Source organism: Culex pipiens, chromosome 3 (assembly GCF_016801865.2).
Source record: "Culex pipiens pallens isolate TS chromosome 3, TS_CPP_V2, whole genome shotgun sequence".
NCBI classification, from domain to species: Eukaryota; Metazoa; Arthropoda; class Insecta; order Diptera; family Culicidae; genus Culex; species Culex pipiens.
Genome location: NC_068939.1, coordinates 47,176,000 through 47,194,677, shown reverse-complemented (window position 1 = coordinate 47,194,677; position 18,678 = coordinate 47,176,000). Strand labels below are relative to the sequence as shown.

Here is an 18,678-nt window from a genome sequence, read left to right as displayed (position 1 = left end):
TTTGCGTATCTTGAGTCCAAACCAATTCAACGATTTTTTTTCGCCTTAAGTTATGCCTCCCACATTGCGCCAGCGGCATTTCTCGTAGGAGTTGTGCCGTTTGCATCCATTACGGCTAATTTAATTTCTTCGCTCTTTTTATCAGAATTTTCATCCCTAATGAAGACAATTTGTGCGTTCCAGACTTCGTTTTGAAGCACGCTTAATCGCTTTTTAACAACATTATCCTTCGTCTGTTAGTCATGTAGCGAGGCAAGTCTAAATTTTGAAGAAAAGAAAGCATTTTTTTATGCCCCCCAGGGTAGGCTATAAACGTTGTTTTATGGTCGAGTTAACAGTAATGTTAGGACGGTGTGAGGTGGGGTGACTTTGGTTGCCTAGACTTGGGTAATTTTGTGAAATCGTGGCTTAGAGGTGCTTGCCTAGTTGCAGGCGTTTTGGAGGCTACGGTGAAGTACAGAAATTATGCGATTTCGTGTCGGTTTCTAACTATTTAAAAATTAAAATTATGAGTGAATAGTTTTTTTTATCATATTTATTTTTGGTGGAAAATATCGATTATTTAAATTCATTACGTTGTTCAAAATAAATGTAGAATAAATTTTTTAATTCCAAATTAAATTTTTAAAAGATCCTATCTGCATAGGAAACCCATGACTCATAAGTTGTTTTGAAAATTTACATTAGAATTATGAATTAAAATAGAATTGGTCACTAAACACTAAAATGTTAGAATTTCATATTTCCAAAAATATTGCTTCAAGCTCAATAAAAATAATACGAATCGTGAGTTCTTGCATTTAATCGAGTGGGAAGAGTATTTCAAATAGAATAAGCAAAAAATCGTTCAGAACGGAAGTAAAACATCAAAGATATCAAGATACAGTTCATTACTTTCCTCAAACCTGTTATTTCACAGGTAGAGTTTCATAAATCTACCAGGGCGGTTCCGTAGAGAAAAGAAAAAGCTTTTTCCCTCTTCCATCATTTCCCAAATGGAACAATCCAATCGAAGTCGAGTGGGAAGGGAGCTCACGACAGCTCGATACATATCAAATTTATGCAGTTGGACATTTTCCGGTCTCCGGACCAATGATGATAAAAAAGGCATATCATATTCCATACATTTTGTCCCTTTAGAGATCCATGTTTTCTGGCGGAGATTATTGCCAGCCAGTTGTTGAATATACATATACCTTCACTAGATTTAAGGGGTGACATGACCTAAAATTTATTACCCTAAGCAACGTTTAACGTTTTATGATGGCCAAGAGAGTCCTCGGTAGCTGTTCATAAAACATAAATTGTTGAAAACACAAGAGAAAACAAATATTATGAAAAATAAACTCAATGTATTGTTGTCGTTCACAAAACTATGTGTCACTACTGCACCTATGCAACCCAATCATATCAAGAATGAAATTGTATACATCAAACAAACTTTACGAGAACAAGACAAACCAAAACCACTAAACATATCTCACTGTATCTGGAATCCAGGTTCACGCTACTCAAATGCAAAACACATATCCAAAGAGAGAAATATTGATATATTGCTGTCTTTTATCACAAAAAAAAAACTTGCCTTCACTGTTTTTTCGTGCGAACTAAGCATAGTGCACCGTAAATGTTGAACCACCAAGAAAATACAAGAAAAAAAAACAAAAAAAAATATTTTTGCAGTTTATTTATCATGCTAAAAGTGATTACCGTAAAAAATACAAAACTACATATTATAAGTATATATTTAGCTCCTAAGCATCACGTTTAATGTGTATGGAAGTAATGTAAGCAAGAAAAAACATATATTTACGAGATTAAAAAAACATATCCTTAGGTGTAAGAAAAACCACAAAAATAGACTTACCAAACTCACTTGTATGATACCTAAGCAAACAAAGACTTGACGTGTTTTTATTATGTTTCCACCAAAAAACTTTCCCCAAAATGATGCCATTTTGAAAACCTCTGTCCTCGGTGTTTCGATTTATTCTCAGAAGTTGAAAAACATGCAACAAAAATACAATTCCAAGGTAACATGGTCGTTTCACAAAGTTGAAGGTTTTTGCAGCGAAAGAATATTACAAAAAAAAATCTGCTTTATTTACGCAATGATAAGCGAAGCAAATAATAAAATTTGTCTCTAAATGTGAACTCTTGATGTATTTTTGCCAATCGCAACCGGTCACAGAATGAACAAATGTTATTTGATAAACTCTTAAATGTACACAAAAGTTATGAAACTGTCACTATGCGAGAAAATTTAAGAAAGTAAAAAGGTATTTAAAGTATTCTTTTCAACATAAAAAACAAAAACGCAAATTTACTACCTATAATATAAAAACAACCGACAGATAAAAAAAACCTTTAAATAAATTATTTCACAAAGTTGAAAAAAAGAGCTAAAACAATCGAAACAATAGCAGCAAACAATTACAAAAGCACATACCCACCCTCGGATGCAAGCAGAGAGAAAGAGTAATCAAGTCTCACACACAAACAAACAGTTAAAAAAAACACAAACACACCTTGAAAAAAATAAAGTTATATTTGTATTTTGGGAAGAGAGTCGACCACCAGTAGTAGGGTAGAAGTGAGAAGGGGAAAGTGTGTGTGAACAGAAAAAGTGGAAGCAAAGTGAGATAGAAATGAGGTTGCTTTTGCGTTTTGCGAGCGTAAAAACGAGAGAGAAAACAAAATGATGAAAAGAATCGATAATCATTCAATCACAAAATTTCAATATATCTAATGTAGAGCAAATCAAGGGGAGGGAAGGAAACAGCAAACCAAGAAAGAAAAAATAGTCGAAAATTGTGATGCAAAACAAGAGGAAATGCTAAGAATTCGAAAAAGAGGCGAACACTTGGAAACATCCAAATCAGTGAAATCAGACAGAGAGAAAATAAAAACATTGAAAGGTGTATGTAAAATCCAGACGATACTGTTTGTTTGCATTTCATCTGTTGCGCCTATCACTGCCCTTCACACGCTACGCGGGCACCGGTAAGGCTGAGGAGCTTTTTGAAAGGTAAGTTGTAATGCGCCTTGCGGTATGCAATACTCTACGGTTGGTAAGTAGTAGGAAGTTGAAAGATTTTCGAAAATGTTTGACCGTTCATTTTTGATAATATTTGATTTAATTTTTTTAAGCAATTTTCAGATTTTTTTTCGTTCAACTTTTGTCCCTGATTGGTTTTAATATAAAAATTTGTAAATATCAACATTTCCGGGAGTCTCGACCAAATTTCCCGGGAATCGAGAGGCTTAAAAATGGCCAATTTCCCGGGAATTCCCGCTCGTCAACCTCTACCCGCGAAAGACAGAGGAGGCAAAACATGCAAGAGAAAATTGCTCCCAAACAATTCGTAGAAAATCAATCAATCGATGGTTTTTTGTGAATCTTACTGTTAGCATCATTTAAATTCATTTGTTTCGTTTTGTATGAAAGCTTTGTTCATCTCTGGGAAGAATTATAGGTTATTTTCGACGTGTGACGTTACACCTGAAAGTACTGGTAGTGGAATCGCTGTTCCGCTGAATTAGTCGAGATAATGATTTTCAAAGTTTCTTTTTACCGATCTTTTTTGCACGAGAGAGGCGTGCCATCTTCCATTCCTTTTTTTTTTCTCTTGATGAGCATCAACAGATTTTCTTTTGATGAAGAATCTTCCATCGCTTATATCATGCAAAATTTTACTGAACTTTAGACAAAACACACCATTGAGTTTTAAAGGTAACATCCCTAAAAAAGCTGGGTCAAACCACACAATGCCCACGCAATGACTACGTCAAATTGACCATATAGGTAAGTTTATTATTAATGTGGTATTTAAAATATTGACAATTAAATATTTGTTTGAATTAGTTTGTTAACTTTTCAATTTTATTTTAGGTTAAATAGATACAACATTTCAAGTTTGATTAAAATGCATTATAAATCGATTTTATTTTCCATTTAAGAGCAATTCCAGCTCAAATCGGGAATTTTTCTGGTACTTTCGTACCGGACCCTCTCCAATTTCAATGAAACGTTGTTGACATGTTATCCTAGGCCTAATAAGCCATTTTTGTATATATTGAGCCAATTGTACTCGAAAATAACATTTGAGAAGGGTATTTGGTGATTTAAATATTTTTGAATTTTGTAATTTAAAAATTTCTGTACCTCGAAGCAGTTGCATCGTATCAAAAAGTGGTCAAAGACAAACTTGGAAATTGGACGGGCTTTTTGAAAAAAAATCCACTGAAATAAAAATACACGCCACTTCTATGGGATTTTTAAACTTTTAAGTTTTATAGTTATATTTTAATATGATGTCACGATTTTTTTCGTTCAAAATTTTTGAGGAAATAGCCTAAGATGTTATAAAAAGACTCAAGAAAAATGCAGGATGGTAGGGTACGTTATCCATTAGTGGACCCCTTTCCTATAGTGGACCCTCTGAAGGGTTTTTGATGAAAAAATCAATAAAATCACAATTTCAAGCGTGTTTTTGTCTACAAATCTTTTATTTGGCATGTTCAGCATAATTTAAAACAATGTTGGCTGACATTGACGTGTCCTTTCAGCCAAAATAAGTGTTTTGAGCAAGGGTTTCCAGCAAGGCCTCAGACTGGCAAGTAATTAATAATTACTTTGATTTTCAGCTGGTAATTAGGTAATTCTTTAATTACTTAGTAACTCATGGTAATTAGAGTAATTTAAAGTAATTAATTGGTAATTAAAGTAATTTTTGAGTAATTAAAGAAATTGATTTTTTTAAATTGTACTTCATCAACGAAACTATTCACTTTTTATATATAATCTATTATAACAGTATTTAATTAATTTCAAATAAGAGTGAAACATAAAGATTAAAAAGGCTGGTTCTGTATGTAGAAGGCCTGATTCACCACAGTTCTCTCCTAAAACTCTCCTAAAATTTATTTTTATCATGTTGTTTATCGAAGCTGATTAACAACAAAAGGCAATGCCATGGTATATTACCCAGTGAAAAATGTTTTGTGAATCCGAAATCTATTCATTTTTATAAGGTTATTATAAAAATATGTTTTTCTTTTGGCAAGAACTACATTAGAATTGATTATTTTTTTATGCATTTCCTTCTAATAGGCAGTCAACATTGTTTGAAGTTTATGTGGATGAAATATTAAAAACCAAAATGTACTTAATTATCATTGACAAAAACAGAATTTTCAAGTGATAGCCATTTAATAATCAATAAAAATAAAAATATATTTTTTTACATTTTTTTATGATCTGCAGAAATTGTTTCAATGTTAAAAATCAAACTCAGTGAAATTAAAATCGACTAATATTCAGATGCAGAAATTAAATCCAATGTAAATGTCACGTTTCACATGATCCGTATTTTCAGTAACGGATTTTTTTAATTTGCTTGAGAAAAAAAACATGCAAAGTAATGTCAAACCAATGCTTGAAAAATATTTTAAAACTTAACGTTGTTTTGATGAATTTCACAATTTTCATGAAGAGCCGCTGCAAATATTTGTCAAAGTTTATGTTTGGCTCGAAAAATCAGGGACCTTTTTTTCAAACAACTTCTATATTTTAATGGCATTCGACTTGCAATAAACTGAAAACAATTTCAAATTAATAATTAATTATATTAAAATTAATTTTTATTGAAGTAAAACAGTACAGTATTTTTTTTTTTTGCTTTTATGACAAACACGACCTCAAAAACCTAAGTCAACTTAGACAATCTTCTTTTGCTATTGATTGATAAATCTTCGGTTGATTGAAACGTGAAACATAATGGAATTTCGAATCAGATAATGAACAGGTTAAATTGGCCATAAAACAAATATTATTGTTCATATCAATTAAGTTTCTTATTTTTTTCCCTGAAAATTGTATAATTAAGGGGTTACATACATGTCGAAAATCTCAATATTTCATATTACAGCAAAACTGTTATTTCCACTAAAAAGATGATTTCCAATCACTCCTGAAAGGTTCATTAAGATATTTCATGATTCAAGTGAGTAACAGACGATTTAAGATTGAAATTTTGCCATGCGTAAAGCGAACTGTCAAACTTTGTGAGCGTTTTTCTCTAAACACAGAGTTGATTTACGGGTGCCAAGATATCTCGAGATGGGATGGACCAAATTGGCTGAAATTTGGGATGAAGACTCTCAAGACATATCCCGTGTGCATGACGAAGCCCGATTTTTGAATTTTGCTTTTTAAAAAAATACAAAAATCAAAAACTCACGATTTGTAATATGAAAAACTTAAAAATATTTTTAACTTTTTTTAAAATAAACTTTTTGAAATTCGTCATGCACACAGAACCGGTTTAGCGAGTCTTCACCAAAATTTTGAGCCGATTTGGTCAAAGCAGTGTTGAGATATCGTGGCACCCGTTTTTTGAAACTGCTAACTTCAAATAGCTATATCTCGGCAATTATACAACCAAATGTCTTCAAATTTGTTTTGTTAATGGTTGAAGTGTATATTTTAATGCTCTGAAAACAAATTTACAAAAATATTAAGTGTGTGCTCATACCAACCTCTGACATTTTTGCCGATTTACATGTATGTAACCCCTTAAATACTAATGTCAATTTTATAATAAAATACAGTCGACTCTCTGGCTGTCGATCTTCTCGATATCAATATTGCTCCATGTACCGATGAATTCTTCAGTCCCTTCAAACTGCATACTTTGATTCTCTTCATTCCTCGATATTTTCTCTTGCTTGAAGGATCTCTTCCTCGACGGTCCCTTGGATTCTTTTTGCTTTAGAAAACTCTGCCGGTTGTCAATATTTTCACTTTCTCATGGCTTGCATAGACATTTTTCGTTGAGAAACGAAGCTTTGAAGGGTGTTTGACATTTGTTTGTTTTTGTTTGCTGGACGTTGCCATGATTCTTCCCATAGCTGGTTATCAAGAAAAAATAAATTCAATCGAGTCTTCATTTTGCATCGTTCTGTAAACTGATGCTTCTCTTCCTCGACGGTCCCTTGGATATTGACAACCAGAGAGTCGACTGTAAAACAATTTCAAATTTCAATCTAATCTAATCTAATCTAATCAGACCCTAGCGCAGCCAATCTTTCGAAGGGATCCTGGAGAGTGCCTTAGGTTAGATGACGCCTAGCACTCTTCTTGTCATTTATTAACATTTGTAGTGCGCCATTGCATTAGAATGCATTGAAACATCACAAGCGTTCAAGCGGCCAGGCCTACTGCGTAAAGCCGTATCGCAGAGATGACTCGTAATTGGGTTGAGTTTGAGCCCTGAGTGTTCGAACAACAACACAATTCTGAATCGACAGGGGAGGAAGAAGCGTGTGGACACACCACCATACGCTCCGAGATTTGGTTGTATTCGTTGGGAGCACCATGCTAAGAAGGTTTGGTACTCCGGGACCCTCTGTGAAGGGACATTGTATTTCCACGAATGCCCTGGACACTATTTGCCGTGGTTACCCAAAGTTGACATTTTTGACGTTTGATCGCCTGTAGCTATTTTCAATAAAAATTATACGTGAAATTCACAATATCCAGATTGGTAAAAAAATAGTATAATTTTTGAAAGAGCTATCGAATGTGCTATTTATAAATAATTTAGTTTAGAACCGTAGAAATGAATACTTAAATTTAAATTAATTTTTTTTATCGTAGTGAAAAGTAATTAAGTAATTTATGTAATTAATCATTTTGGACCAGTAATTTGAGTAATTAATTGGCAGACTGGCAAGTAATAAACGCTTCTGGAAACCCTTGGTTTTGAGTTCGACATCTGAAATCAGTCATGGCCACTAGCATTTTCACAACAAAACTGCATTTATATTTTATGATTGAATTAACTATCCAATCATTTTTTGACTGATTATTCAACTTCAGCAGGTCGAAATAATGTAAGTTTAAGAAACTTTACTAAAATAAAGCGAAGAACTGCTCATTTTCGAGCAAAAATTAGGGGGGTCCAGTATAGGACAACGAAAATCCAAACTTTTCCAAAAGTGGACCCCTTCTAATTTAACTTACAAAAATAAAGAAAACTGTGTATTTAAGCAAAAGTTTCTCTTAAACAAACAATAAATGCTTGTTGTTATCAACCTAAACGCATATTTTTTTCAATTATGAGTATAAATATAGCTGTTTTCATGTTAAAAGTACCAAATATGCTGAAGCCGAAATAATTTATAATTAATCAAAACTTTAGTTAATGGTACTTAACTGAAGCATCATAGTTGCAGTTTGAAATGATATTTTATAATAATAAATCAATAACAAAACATTATTTTTAAATAAACATGCGTGGTTTTATCAGCAACTGTAAACAAATCTATTGTTTAGTTTCGGTTAATCATTTATGTAATTAATATGGAAAAAATTGCATCAAAATTACTTTTTTAAATTATTTGTATGTTTACAGTGGTTTTTGAAATGTTTTCTCTGATCTTTTTCGGAAATAAATGTGTTTAAATGTCTGTTAGGTTTTTTTGCTGTTTAAAGCCAAATTTGTTAACAAAACATATTTGTTCATGATGAAAAGTGAGCAAAATCCATCTTTTATTCATTATATCTATCATTAGACCTACACAATGCATCAAAACATCAAATATCGGTTAAATTAGGTATAAAAATTACAGTTTGCCTATAGTGGACCCGGGTCCACAATCGGATTATGGACCCGGGTCCACTATAGGAAAAGGGGGTCCATAACAGGCAAAAAAAACTTTTTTTTCAAATGGCTATTTTTCTACTCAAAAACAAAAAAACTGATGAAACAAATACTCAAAATTGTTCAAAACACTCCAGATTCCATTATTTTGTTCAAAGGGTTATGAAAAAAGGCTTAAAATATTGAAAATTTGTGAAAAATGTGCTTCGGCTCTACTAGGGGGTCCACTAATGGTTAAAATACCCTATGTCTCTCCTAAAAAAATACAAAAATCATTTACTAAAACTGTTTTTTTGAAAAGTGTCAACGTCAAAATTTTTAAAAACCGATAATAAGAATCGATTCCCCAGACAATTTTACATAAAAATCTCCATATTGACCATTGTCCTATGTCCAATCCTTGTGAAGATACAGCGGTTTAAAAAATAAAAATGTTGAAATAGTAGTTTATGCAACAAGTTGCAAAAAGAGGTTTTTTTCAGCACGAGTCGTACATTTATCCAACGAGGTTCACCGAGTTGGATAAATACGAAGAGTGCTGAAAAAATCAAGTTTTGCAACGAGTTCCATACAACATTTTTTGCAATTCCGAAAAACCCATTGAGTGAAATTTTAAGTCAAATTTTCTTGTATTTTGTCAATAAATCGTTTAAATCAAAACAATGTTGAAAAGTGTTACTTTTCGAAACAAGTGCTGAAAAAATCAACTTTTCAACACCCATTTATGTGCTGAAAAGTAGAACTTTTCAGCATTTATTTTGAAAAGTGTTGCTATTCGATTCTGTTATTTTTGGTACAGAAAAGTAGGCTATTTCGTCGTTCAAGAATGACAGGAAAAGTAAGTAGTTTCACGACGGAATTGCAAAAAAATAGTTTTTTTTTGTGGTTTTTGGCAATTTCTACATGACAGACTTGATTTTTCAGTCTCGTGAATATTTTTAACGGAAAGCTCATCCAATTTTCCACAAGTTTGTTCCGCGTGTAAACCTTGAGTGCGTCAGTTCGGGTAGAACTCGAACTTGGTATCCTGGCGTGTTTGAGGTTCATCTGCACTGAAAACTTTTCGGTGTGTAAACGGACAGTGCGTTTCGGGAAGACTGATTTTTACACATTTTTAAGGTAATATTACTTAAAAAACGTTACTTAATCCACCTTTAGGTGGTTGTTGTCTTCCTCAAATTCATATAGTACATCGTCACTTGTGTACTATTTTGTTACATGACCTATCTTTTTACAACTCCAAAAAGTGTATAAATATCACTTAAGTGTTCATAACTTTTGATAGGGTTATCAGATCTTCGATGTTTTAGGTCTTTCAAATGAATTTCTAAAAATTTATAACACGGTGGGTTTTCTTACAAAAACCACCCTTTTAACAATCTTCCGAAGTTTAGCCAAAATCGTTTTTTTAAGCATAACTTTTGAAGTACTTTTCTAAACTTCATAATATTAACTAGGGTCTTATGGGACCTCAAGACGGATCGAATGGGACCAATACGGTCAAAATCGGTCCAGCCAGTCCGGAGATAATCGAGTGCATTTTTTTTCGGTGCACGGACTTACACACGCACAGACATTTGTTCAGAATTTGATTCTGAGACGAAAGGTATACGTGAAGGTGGGTCTACGAAGTCGAATTAAGAAGTTCATTTTTCGTGTGATTTTATAGCAGGGGTGACCAAAGTATAACCCGCGGGCCAAACGTGGGCCGCGAGGTGATTTTTTGTGACCCGCGGACCCATTTTGAATAATCATGAAAAATGGCCTGTTGATCACTTGTAAAGTGATTTTATACTTTTTCAAAATTATGGTTTATTTTAAACTTTTTTATGCATGCTAATCTTTTTTTATTTTTTTTGTGATTAAAAAAAAACGTTTTATTCAATGTATTGATCCCTTTTTTAGGACACAGTTGCACATGTCTCAATGTTAGCGAAACTAGTAAATGTTCATCAAACATTTTTGGAAATTCAGGCTTTCAGGATTAAGGTAGACTAAACGTTGAAATCGGAGGAAGGCTGTTGCAAGTATTTTACAAAGCTTTTTTCGACCACCCACTCTCTAACCATTATTAAAAATTGGGTCGAAAAATCATGGGCAAAAATATTTTTTCAAAAAACTTCAAAATATCCATAGAAATTTCAGTGCAATCAGCTGAAATCAATTAAAAATGTACTCCTCTGCGTTTAGAATCATTTTTAGTATGTTCTGGTTTATATAATGTTTTTCGCTAAAATGTTTTTTGCCGAATCTTACTTTTTTTTGAAAATAATGATTGTAATGCAACTTTACGGGTGCATAAAACATTTTCTAATATTTTTTCATTGAACTGTTGATAGTCTGGCTCTCAATGATTTTTCATTAGTCACACTTAATTTAAAGATAAATTAACGCCGTTACATAAATTAGGCAGATTACATGTCAACATTTTCTAAATATTAAATATTAAAATTTTATTGAGAACACAAATACTAAAAACAAAAAAATCAACAATATCTTTAGAAAACTGCCATTTTGTATTTTCTATTATTTAATTTATTTTTATAAATATCTTGTTTGGCCCGCAAGCTCATTTGAGCTTCAAATTTGGCCCGAACTCCAAAAACTTTGAGCACCCCTGTTTTATAGCCTTTCCTCAGTAAGATGAGGAAGGCAAAAAGGGTAATATTCAACCAACCAAAATTTCAACCTTTCAAAATTAAACTCTTTTGATCTGTGCATAAGGATTTAATTTGTTCACTTAGTTTGACTAAAGTTAAAGCATGCATATCTGTGTGAATTATTTTATTTGACTCGTTTAGTTCTAGGAACCTCTTCATGTAATTTATTGGAATGCAAAACGGCCCATTAACCCCCTCCCATCAACCCCCTCACCCCCTCAATACCGTCCCGGGTGCTTGGGAAGAGGCGGCGGCTGCGGCGGACTGTCCGTGTAGCTGCTGCTGGGTTCGTCGTAAATCTCGTGAAAGTTGATCTTAATTTCGGACTTTTGCCGACTTCCGCCGGACCGTCGTTTGCCACCGTTGACCGGATGTGGTGGCAGCGGCGGAGGTGGGGGATCCTTCGGGTAAAAGTCCCCCTGCTCGGCGCGACGGGACGACTGCTGGGGCGGCGGCGGGTGGTTCTCCATCTTCCACGAAATGTACTGGAACTGGGTGGCGGGAACGACCGCCGAGACGTAGCTGCGGCCACTCTCCATGCTGGACTCGGACACGCTGCGCTTGTGACGGGCTCTGGGGGGAAGGTTGGAGATGTTGTTAAGACGGAATGAGATTGATTTTGAAGAGGTTACCTTTCAGGCTTTTCAACGACCGGTGACATGTAGCACTGGTTGGTGGTGCTCTTGTCGATGCGCCTGAGATCCATGGGACGCGTTTTGGCGCAAGCTATTAAAAAGTAAAAATTACGATAAATGGTTCTTCTGAAATTTGAAATACCAGCGACAGTTCATACCTTTCTGATAGCTGGTAAAGCTCCTGATGAAACAGTACGTCAACGCAATCCCCGTCATGACGGCCACCACAACCGACGCAATCAGTATGCTGATCACGATCGTCTTCTGATCCTCCACCATCCAGGTGCGCTGGCCGTACGAGGGTTGCAACTTGTACGGCAAGCAGTCAAAGGGCGAAATCGTAACCTCAAACTTGTAAATAACGCAAAACAGGTACGTCTTGTCCGGGATGAGGTTCGAAATGCGCACGACGCGTCCGTAAATGTCGGCACAGGACGCGCCCTCCTCGATGTTGAGCGTGAAGATGGCATTCGAGGAGGCTGTGTCGTAGAACCACAGGATCACCGTGTTCGGGTAGGACTGATCGAGCACGATTTCGACGGCCCCTTCCTGGGATTCAAAGACGGAGAAGGTCTTGGTGCGGCGGCGGATCGCGAAGGTATCGTCCTCGGCCAGCGCCACGGGGGACACGTTGGCCTGCAGCGTTATCGTCGTGGAGATGCAGTTCATGTTGATGACGTTTGAGGGCGGGACGGGGGTGCTGATGGGAGGAGCTGGTGGTGTGGGTGTTGGGGCGGTTGTTGAGGCTTGTGTTGTTGAGGTTGTTTGCGGTGTGGTTGTTGTTGCTACATTGGGATAGTAGAAATATTTGTTAAGGCTTTTTATACTAATAATATTATACATACTTGTAGGATCATCAGGAAGGATAGGATCTGTAGGTGCAGAAGTCGGAGGAATCGTCGGTACCGGCGGCAATTCCGTTGTTTTATCGGTTGGAGTGCCCGTTGGATTAATTGTTGGCAACGTTGGACGATACGAAGACTCCGTTGGATCGGTAGTATCGTCCAACGTGGTTTGATCTGGTGATGTGTCCTCCGTAGGTGATATTGTTGAGGTTGTACAGAAATTTGCCTCTGTTAGTAAAACTCCATTGAAATCTGGAGGTTCTTCACACTTGATTTCGTCAAACATGTCTTTGTTAGCAACGATTAGCTCTTTCAGATAACTCAAGTTACAATCGCAAACCCATGGGTTGTTCCCCAAATGAAGCTTAACACCCCGACCCACTAGTTCATCGAACACTCCAACTTCGATCGTTTGTAACTCATTACCAACTAGATGAATCTGCTTTATCGAACTTGCAACGCTGTCAATCATCCTCTTTGTGATCACCGTAATACGAGAATTCCTCAGGTATAAACTTGACACTTTCGGAACCATCGCGAACGCATCGTCACTAATCACATCCTCAAATACGTTAAATTCAAACGACACAATCTCCAAGTGATCCACCGTGGTCGATCCGGTAAAAGGTCTCGGGTTGACCAGATCCAAACAACCCTCCACCAACAAACTGGACAAGGTAAACTTGATAGGAGCCAACACGAACGGTTCAATCACCTTCAGCTTCAGGTTCTTCAAGTTCAACTCCTTGAGCCGTTTCAACCCCAGGAATACGTTGGCCTCCAACCTGGTCACCTCCAAGCTATCAACGGTCAACACCGTCAAGTCGTGGATGCAGCTGCTGTCGAACGTTTCCGGAGGAATCTCCGTTATGTTGGAGTTTTTAAACTCCAATTTCGTGATCACAACATCACTAGACAGTGAGATCCAACCACGAAACAGCCTGCGGTCCAGAATTTGGAGCTGCTCGATGATCAACTCGATCTCACCGCAAGGGTCGTCCTGAAAAAAAAGCTGATTATTTTAAATTAAAATCTCCGACCCAACATACCTCCAAAAGACTATCAATCTCATAGGATAAACCATCTAAATCCATGCAATGACAGTAGATTTTGCACGAGGATGCCACACAATAGCGCTCATCGCCCGAAGCTGGCATCAGCAAAGACCTTCCATCCGAGGCATTACTTAAGTCAAACTCAACCGGATCATAGTCCGAAAAATTATATCTGAAAAAAAAAAACAATTCATAAGTATTGAAAATAAACTCATTTCCCCGCTTCATACGTTGAATTTCCATAGAATGGGATCCGCTTCTGGTAGATATCTCCCAGCACCCAGAGGATCAGGATCGAGAAGCACACCACGCAGAAAACGATTGGCAGACAACGTTTCCGACGCCGCCGGCAGCATCTGCGGGAGAGTCTGGAAATTGTTGTTATTTAAATAAAAAAAAAACTTTTCCTTCGACTAGGTTCCATTGGTTATTGCTTTCATGTTCTACATTTTCTATTTCTTGACTTTTTTTTGATAAGGTCCGATAAACAAAAGTAAACATTGAGTGTATCCCGCTTACTCCGATGGACTTTGACATAAGGTGTGAAAGGGATACACTCAATGTTTACATTTGTTTATAGGACCTTATCAAAAAAAAGTCAAGATTTGAAGAATCAAAATAGCCATCAAGCTGGATTTCCCCGGTGCTACTTCTAACATCTATCTGAACAAGGGTACCCCTTCCCCTACACGGAGAAAAAAGAGTTCCCAAAATCGTGAACAAGCGTTCATGGAAATTGGAACCACCAACAAAGTGTTCAAATCCCATGGTACGTTTTTGAAAAGCGTACCATGCAAGTTTGTATAAGTAAAGTCGTCAAAATGTATGGTGAAAAGCAACTGTTCCAATCAAGTTCCAGTTTTCTACCTGTGTACGGCGTAATAGTTGAATTTTTAACCAAAAATTTTCATTTTAACGCGATTTTTTATGCTGAAGTTGATTTGAAATCTTTTCTCAGCTAAAATGACACACTACGAAAAAAAGCTTTTTGATATGGTCCCGGAAGATCTGTAGCATCTTCTTTGGTCATGGACCGACGCCTTTTAATATTGACAAATATTGCCTATAAATGAGTCAGAAGCTTTGATCTTAATTTTTTGTATCCTGCGGATTTCTCTCAATTTATCCGACAATTTTGTGTACGATTAGGTCACCTAACATACAACCAACCAATAACAATATAGTTTTTTTTTCAGGGTGGGAGCAAAAAAAAAATCGAAATTGAAATAACAAGTCATAGTTTCAACATCTGAATAAAAAGAGTTTTAAAATGCATTTTACACAATTTCAGATGTTTTGCAATTATGAGTTTGAAAAAGTTACATTTGACGAAAACAAAAAAAACAGTGAAAAACAAAACTTTTTGCGGTACTGTACATCGAAAATTTTCAAAAAATCAAAGGATTTTTGAACGACCCAAACATGCTAAAAATGATTCTAAACGCAGGAGAATAAATTGATTGGGTGACAAAAACTTTTTAAATATTTGTACTAGTCTAAGTTCCTCATATTTTACGTACAACCCATGATTTGAGTTGATATCTTCAATGATTAAAATTTGAAATAATTTCTGGAATGATTCAAAGAGAGAAATGTACAAAAAACCTTTGAAAAACTAAACTGTAATTAATTAGCTCAATGCTAAGAAAATTAATCTATGAAAAACAAAATAAATCTATTAAGTTAAGAATGGTTTACATAAGAAACAAGTCTGCCTGTTTAAAAATTGAAAAGATACATTTAAGATCAATCAACGGTTACGGTTACGGTTTTCAAATAGATAAGTGTACCTAGAAAGGCATACAAAAAAAAATCTAATCTAATCTAATCTAATCTAACACAAACGCAGCCAGTCCGATGAAAGCATGCTGGAAAGTCTTGTGATTAGATTACGCCCCAAGCACTTTTCTTGTCAATATTAATAATTGCAGTACATCCGAGAACACCCGAAAATGAATTGCAAAAATTAAAGCGGCCAGCCCTACTGCGTTGTGTTTACCGCAGAGAGGATTCTGTGAACGGATCACATTTCACAGAATCTACAGGGGAGGAAGGATGCGTGGACATACCGTACCAAACGCTCCGAATCAGTTGTGGTTGGGTGTGTAAGTGTTAATTTGGCAAATAATGGGGTTCGTGGAAATGGAGAAATGGGGATTGGGAAAATGGAAGATGGAGAAGGGATAGGAATGATATTTCATTTAATCAATAGAATATAATTTATATTGGTATGGTATGGAAAAAAAACTTTGCAAAAATCATGGAAAGATCTCACCGAAACCTGGATATCTTCAATAAGCAGCTTCAATCTTCATTTTCCTGCAACCGGAATTGGACACAGCCTGACGTCACCTCCTCTGAGTTCTTGATAGTTTTCGGTCGAAGAACCGAATCAAATAGAATCTGCTTCCATTTATGGGCTGTTTAAGTGAAGGAACAGGCCCCGCAGGTTGCAAACAGCTTTTGGCTTTGCCGGAAAGGCTGGAACCATCAGGAAATCTTCACCGTTCCGCCATACGAAAAGGGTCACGGAGAGCTTCACTTTTGTCTCCAGCCACAGAAAGATTCTCTTACAGAATAAAGTCAATTGAAGAACAAATCCGAAACCGTCGTGGAATTTTGAAAAATTGGCCAAAAGATGCCAACGAGAAATAACTTGAAAAAAAAACCCGAAGAAAACGTCAAATTTATGGCAGCGAAAAAAATTTACGTCCAAACTCGCCCATGGCTACTTCGATCATAGAAAGGCATACAAAAAAATAAAGTTTTTTTTTCAGAAAAATATACATAAATATGTGCCGGGACTGTGATGTAGGGGTTAGCGTGGTTGCCTCTCACCCAGTCGGCCTGGGTTTGATCCCAGAAGGTCCCGGTGGCAAATTTTGAGACGAGATTTGTCTGATCACGCCTTCCGTCGGACAGGGAAGTAAATGTTGGCCCCGGTTTAATCAAGAGGTTAGGTCGTTAGCTCAGTCCAGGTGTAGGAGTCGTCTCCCTGGGTCCTGCCTCGGTGGAGTCGTTGGTAGGCAGTTGGACTCACAACCCAAAGGTCGTCAGTTCGAATCCTGGGGTGGATGGAGGCTTTGGTGTAAGAAGAGGTTTGCAATTGCCTCAACAATCAAACACCTAGTTTCAAGTAGGAATCTCGTAATCGAGAACGCCAAGGCAATGCTGTAGAGCGAATAATTTGATTATTTGTTTGATTGATAAATCTGCATTCAAAAATGGTTTATTTTTTCATTTATTTTGAACAGTGAGTTGAAGTCAATTTTGCACATTTTATTTTAGAAAAAAATCTTTTTTTTTTATTTTTCAACATTGGAAATCAATCCGATTGGAGAAAAAATCATTTGAATTATATGGTTTAATTACACAGCAAAAAATCCGATGGTAAAATCGCATGCAAAAGCATGCACATCACCTTCGTCAAAATAAACACTTAATATTACACACTGCATGTACAATTTTTGAAAACACAAAAAAAAGTTGCAACCGACGGGATTTAAACCCAGCACCAACAGTAAGGACTGGCGCCTTAGCCCACTCGGCCATCAGACCGATGAAAAGTTGAAAGGATAAACGCATATATGAGCTTGACATTTCGTTCAAGTATGTTTCCTAACTGATGGGCCACATATTTCAGGGTGTAAAATCACATAAAATTGCATAAAATAATGCAATATTTATTTTACACCCAGGCCTTTTATACGCAGCTGGATTACTACTTTTTTAGCTGTGTAGGTGACACTGATGAAAACTCATATTTCACTAAATTTAAACTTGAATAGGCTTTATATCAGCAACCAGCAGTAAAATCAAAAAGTCAAAAATGAAAAGTAAAAACATTTTCTCAGCTCAAGGTTTAAAAATGGTCGATTTCCAGGGAAATTTGTCCCGGGAATTCCCGCGCGTCATCCTCAAGTTGCACCTTAAAAAAAAAGGAGTTCTTGCATCTAAAAATTGATTGATTTTTTTTTCTCAAAAATCATATTTTTTTCTTAAACTTCTTTCTCTTGTACCTGATTTTGCACCATCCTAAACCCTAGCGTAACAGATGTATTTTTTCAGTTTCCTCAAATATTTTTTAAATATCGAAAATTATAAAGAAATATGTTCAGAGTTCAACATTTTGAGATTAAATTAAAATTAATAGCATTTTTCTAAAGAGGATTCATGTTTTAGAGGTGGAATTAGTTGTAATATCATTTTACACTTTTAGTAAAATTCTCAAAAGAAGTTTTTGTTTTTTGAACAATAAACCCCGTACACAAATCCAGCTAGATCCGTTTATCCGGTAGCCTTTATGATATGTCCGCTTTTTGACAATTTGCTAAGACAAAAAACTTTTAAACCAAGAGGAAAATTCTAAACCGATATTTCCTGCATTTCGACTTTTTCATGTTTAAATTAGCATATTTCAGATAGTTTCAAAGTAGTTCAGTAGTTTAAAAAAGCACTATTTAACTTTACACACTTTCCATCATCTTTTTTCGGATCACTAACGTTGAAGGACTTTTTCCCGACGAATCCTCGCATTCCCGAGCGTTTTCAAACCTTCCAAACCCGGCGCAAATCGACAACTGACGAAGTTAACTTTTCCCTGTCGCAAACATTTTTTCCAGCCTGCGATAAGAACTTCTAATTGGTCGCGGTTCTTATCTCGGTACGGGAAAGCGCAGGAAAAAGTGCGTAGCATTCGGAAACCACTCTAATCAGCCAAGCAAATAAATAACAATCATAAATTTATCAGCGCTGTATGATATCGCCAATTGATGCAAATTGGCAGTCCAAATTTGTGGCGAGTGGTGCGTTATCAG

The 18,678-nt window shown here is 35.9% G+C and overlaps 1 protein-coding gene across 1 annotated transcript; it reads right to left on the bottom strand.

Annotated features, from left to right (window-relative positions):
- Window positions 1-11,445: 11,445 nt before the first annotated feature.
- On the bottom strand, window positions 11,446-18,473 carry LOC120412580 (uncharacterized). The gene is made up of 7 exons (XM_052709880.1): window positions 18,336-18,473; window positions 14,092-14,229; window positions 13,856-14,033; window positions 12,807-13,818; window positions 12,120-12,746; window positions 11,959-12,052; window positions 11,446-11,899 (listed from the first exon to the last, which is right to left on the bottom strand). The coding sequence occupies exons 1-7, from the start codon at window positions 18,395-18,397 to the stop codon at window positions 11,545-11,547; spliced, it is 2,466 nt and encodes an 821-aa protein (XP_052565840.1). The 5' UTR covers window positions 18,398-18,473; the 3' UTR covers window positions 11,446-11,544.
- Between the last annotated feature and the right edge of the window lie 205 nt (window positions 18,474-18,678).

Coding starts and splice junctions, on each gene's coding strand:
- LOC120412580 (XM_052709880.1), bottom strand. CDS start 18,397: ATGCGAGGATTCGTCGGGAAAAAGTCCTTCAACGTTAGTGATCCGAAA. Junction 13,819..13,855: donor AGATTGATAGTCTTTTGGAG/GTATGTTGGGTC, acceptor TAAAATAATCAG/CTTTTTTTTCAGGACGACCC. Junction 12,053..12,119: donor CTTTACCAGCTATCAGAAAG/GTATGAACTGTC, acceptor ACTTTTTAATAG/CTTGCGCCAAAACGCGTCCC.